The 4,016-nt window shown below is 38.3% G+C and overlaps 1 protein-coding gene across 1 annotated transcript; it reads right to left on the reverse strand.

Moving 5' to 3' along the window:
• Positions 1-1,184: 1,184 nt before the first annotated feature.
• LOC113331265 (pentatricopeptide repeat-containing protein At5g39980, chloroplastic-like) lies at positions 1,185-3,268 on the reverse strand (the record flags this gene model as incomplete). The annotated part of the gene is made up of 1 exon (XM_026577993.1): positions 1,185-3,268. A coding segment is annotated over one exon (1,959 nt), but the record flags the coding sequence as incomplete, so codon positions are not given.
• Between the last annotated feature and the right edge of the window lie 748 nt (positions 3,269-4,016).

The raw sequence follows: 4,016 nt of genomic DNA on the forward strand, positions 1-4,016 counted from the left end.
TACTTCCTATAGGAAACCTTACAGCTACTATCCTCCAAAATCTCTCATCTCACTATCAAAGCTATCAAGAGAGATGACTACAAAAGTTTCTCTAGGATGCTTAGCAAGTCGGCCGTTCTATCGGTTCCACTTCTCTAAAAACATGAGACTATGAGATATTTAATAAAGTCAAAATCTCTGTAAGTGACAAATTCTCCTCCAAACATGCAAAACACTCCAAGCAGCCACTCCTTCACCGGGTAACAGTCTACACACATTCATAGAATCAGTAGACAGATGCAGTCTTCAACAAGTATGCTTCTTAGCCAGCTTCAGACCCACTTCCACTCCCTGCAACTCATGAGCTGTGACAGTGGCAGGGATAGCACCTCCACAAGCAGCAGCAATAGTTTTGCCATGGTGATCTCTAATAATAGCTCCACTCTCACCAGGCTCACTTCTTCTAGACCCATCTATGTTGACCATGAAAAAGCCAGGAACATGCAACCACTCTTCCCTTCTTATAAATACAGTCAATTCCCCATCTGCCCAGAAAGCTCCTAATATGAAGTCTATCAGCATCAGAAAGCTTTTCAGCAATACACTTGAGTACATCCAGAACAATCAAAGGGCTCAACCCCTCTGGACCCTTTCTCACAGAAGCGAACATTCTTCTATTTCTCTCCTTCCACACATGATAAACAAAATTATTTAAGCACAACTTCTTCACATCAGTAACAACTCTAATACCTAAGAAGTTCACCTACCAGAGCAATTCTGCATCCCAAGAGTCAGCAGGATCTCTAAATTCTCCCATTTTTTACAGAAGTCCTCTCCAAATACTGTTAAGAGTAAGGACATTTTAAGAACAGATGCTCTTTATCTTCAGGACCAGCATCACACAGCACACAATTTGCATTCTCGACAATCCCCCACCTCTGCAGTTTAGCTTTTGTTTTCAACCTTCTATGACAGGCTAACCAGCAGACAAAAGAGTGTGTTGGAATATTTTGTTTAAACCAAACAAGCTTAGTCCAATCTCTGTGAGTATCCTTCATGGACAAATCATCAGTATTGCTAGCCTTCCATGAATTGTTCAAGCTCGATGCACCTCAAATAAGGGTTTAACACCAGAAGTTACAATAGAGACGAAAAAGAAGAGGACATAATATACAGTATACTGTATACAACAAACTGGAAGCGAATATTAACATCGGTTGAGAGCAATCCCATTCTTTGATTCAATAAAACAAGGGTCGTACAAGATAGTTAACAGTCAAGCTATTTAATGTACAATCAGTAGAACTCTCGAAATATCATATCCTTGTTTTTATGACGATGGCAATGTACTTGAAATTCCCCTTTTGTTTATCTGGCTAATTATTTGTGATGCATCATCTAATCGATTACCTCTCTCATAAACACTAGCAGTCACAAGATGCAGTTCTTTCTTGTCAATATTAGGATCAGAATCCAGTCTCTCAAACAGTGATTCAACCGCTGTAAAATCCCCTGCCCAGCCGTACAGACTAAGCATTTGAAAGTGTACTTCATCAGGAAAAACACAGCCCTCATCTTGCATTTCCTTGTACATGGCCTCAGCTTTCTCGAATTCCCTCAGTTTTCCATACGCATTCAACACTAATGCAATAACATTGGAATTGGGAAAATATCCAGCACCTCTCATCTTCTCAAACACCTCAATAACATTCGTCTGCTTCTTATTCCTGGAGAGAAGATCAATCAAACCTCCAAAAACAGATATATCCTTAACTTCACCGGCATCAAAAGCTTGACGGAAAACCCACATAGCCTCTTCAGTTCTCCCAGCACCCACTAGAATAGAAATGGCAGTCTCCCTAGGGATGTTATCAGGACGTTTGAGCTCGTGAAGTAACCGCTTAGCATGGGCAATCAGTCCTGCCTTCTCATATGCAACAATCATAGTCTGGTAAAGAACTTGATCAATTTCAACACCTGAATTCCTCAGCTTCTGGAAAAGCGTTGCTGCTCGATCTAATTTACCTGCCTTTCCCCATATCGAAATGATTGTAGAGTATGTAACAGCATTAGGCTCAATCCCTCTCTTCTGCATCTCCTGAACAAGATTTGTTGCCTTCTCATGCTCTAAATATTTTCCATAAATCTTGATCATTGTGTTATATGTAACTACATTTTGTTCAATATCCTTGCTCTGCATTAACCGAAAAAGATGAATGGCTTCACCAAACAACTCCGCCTCACCATAAACCCTCAAAATGGTGTTATAACTAACAACACTGGGTTCAATTGCCATCTTTCTCATGCTCCAAAACAAACAATCGGCTTCTTTAGCCATATCCAATTGACCATATACATCAATCATAACATTACACGTAGTAAGGTCGACCGGACACTTAACTTCTTTCATCTCAGAGAAAATAGACAATGCCTCAACAAATCTTTTATCTTCCACGAACTTACTAAGAAGAGTAGAGTAACTTACAGTATCAGGGGCAACACCAAATGATCTCATTTCATGAAAAAGTTGCCGAGCTTCTCTGAAAAGCTTAGCTTTACCAAAAACATTTATCATTGAGTTATAAGCAACAAGATCAGGAGTAATCCCTGCTCTTTTTAATCTAGAAAAGAGCGATATCCCTTTTGAATAATCACCAAGTTTTCTTGATAACTCAATCAAATTACTATACAAAACAAGATCACCAGTAACGCGATCTTGCTCCATTTGTTGAAGCCAAGATAGAGCAGAATCAAAATCTCCTTCTTTACCAAAATGTGTTATAAGAGTAGAATAAGTAAACTTATCAGGTGATATAGCTCTTTGACGCATTTCGTTGACTAGTCCAGATGCAAGTTCCCATTGTTTCGCACGAAGAACATTACGTATTACTACATTATAAGCAAAAACAGAGGGTTTATACATTGCTTCTTCAATCATCCAATCAAACAAAGCTAATGTTCTTTGCCAATCTGACTCGCGAGATAATAAAGAAACCATGAAACGTAATGAGAGCTGTCTGCCTTTGTAAATTGACATTAAAGCAAACAGTTCTTGTGGGGTTGAAGTCTTTTTAATGGATGAGATTAATTCATCCATATCGATACTATGATCTAAATAAACTTGACGGTGATGATGATTTTGATGTTGATTATCAGATTTTTTATGAAGAACAGAGGAAGAAGAACTGTGTTTGGTTTTCTCATTGGTGTTGTTATCTGATTTTCTCCAGATATCTTTGTTTGCGTAAGATGAAGTTATAATCAGAGAAGATGAAGAGATTAAATTTGTTTACGAGATTTTGAAACTCGGGTTTTGTAATTGTTACCCTTGATTATGAATACTAATGCTGGGAAATGAAATGGGGATGTAGATTGGAAATGAATTGGTTCAAATTTCAATATGAATAGTGATAATGACGAAGAAGAAATGTTCATATTCATAGCTTAATTTTTGATTATTTTTGCCACCAAAAGGAAGATGGGGAGGGAAATTCCCTTTCTGCTTGCACATCTGACGCTAATCTATTTATCACACCTTGTTTGGCTGGATCTGACTCATCCCGAGTCAGATGTCAAATCGTTTGTTTTCTCATTTTTACTGATGTATAATTTGAGATTTGAGTCAGCTCGTACATTTGTCAGAGGTATTTTAGTCATGACTTGCTAAGAGCAACTGCAGTGGTGCGATCAAAACCAAAGATCAAAGATCAAAAAAAAGATCAAATTTTGGGTTTAGTCCGTGTTGTCACGTAACGGTCCCGATTAAAATTTGGTCGCGCGTAATTTAAATCTCCGCCCCAAAAAAAATTCATCGGGTGTATCTCAAATGTCCGCCCAATCAATCACCAGGCGTACTTTAAGTTTACGCCTCATTTTTTTTTTTTTTTAATTTGAATTTTCATCGGGCGTAATTTAAATCTCCGCCCGTTAACGCGCGTACTTTAAATTTACGCCCAGCAACAAGCGTACTTTAAATTTACGCCCGACTATATTAGGATTTGGTATTTGGTCGCGACCAAATATGGTCTGGAATTTGA

Source organism: Papaver somniferum, unplaced genomic scaffold, assembly GCF_003573695.1.
Source record: "Papaver somniferum cultivar HN1 unplaced genomic scaffold, ASM357369v1 unplaced-scaffold_125, whole genome shotgun sequence".
Taxonomy (NCBI): Eukaryota; Viridiplantae; Streptophyta; class Magnoliopsida; order Ranunculales; family Papaveraceae; genus Papaver; species Papaver somniferum.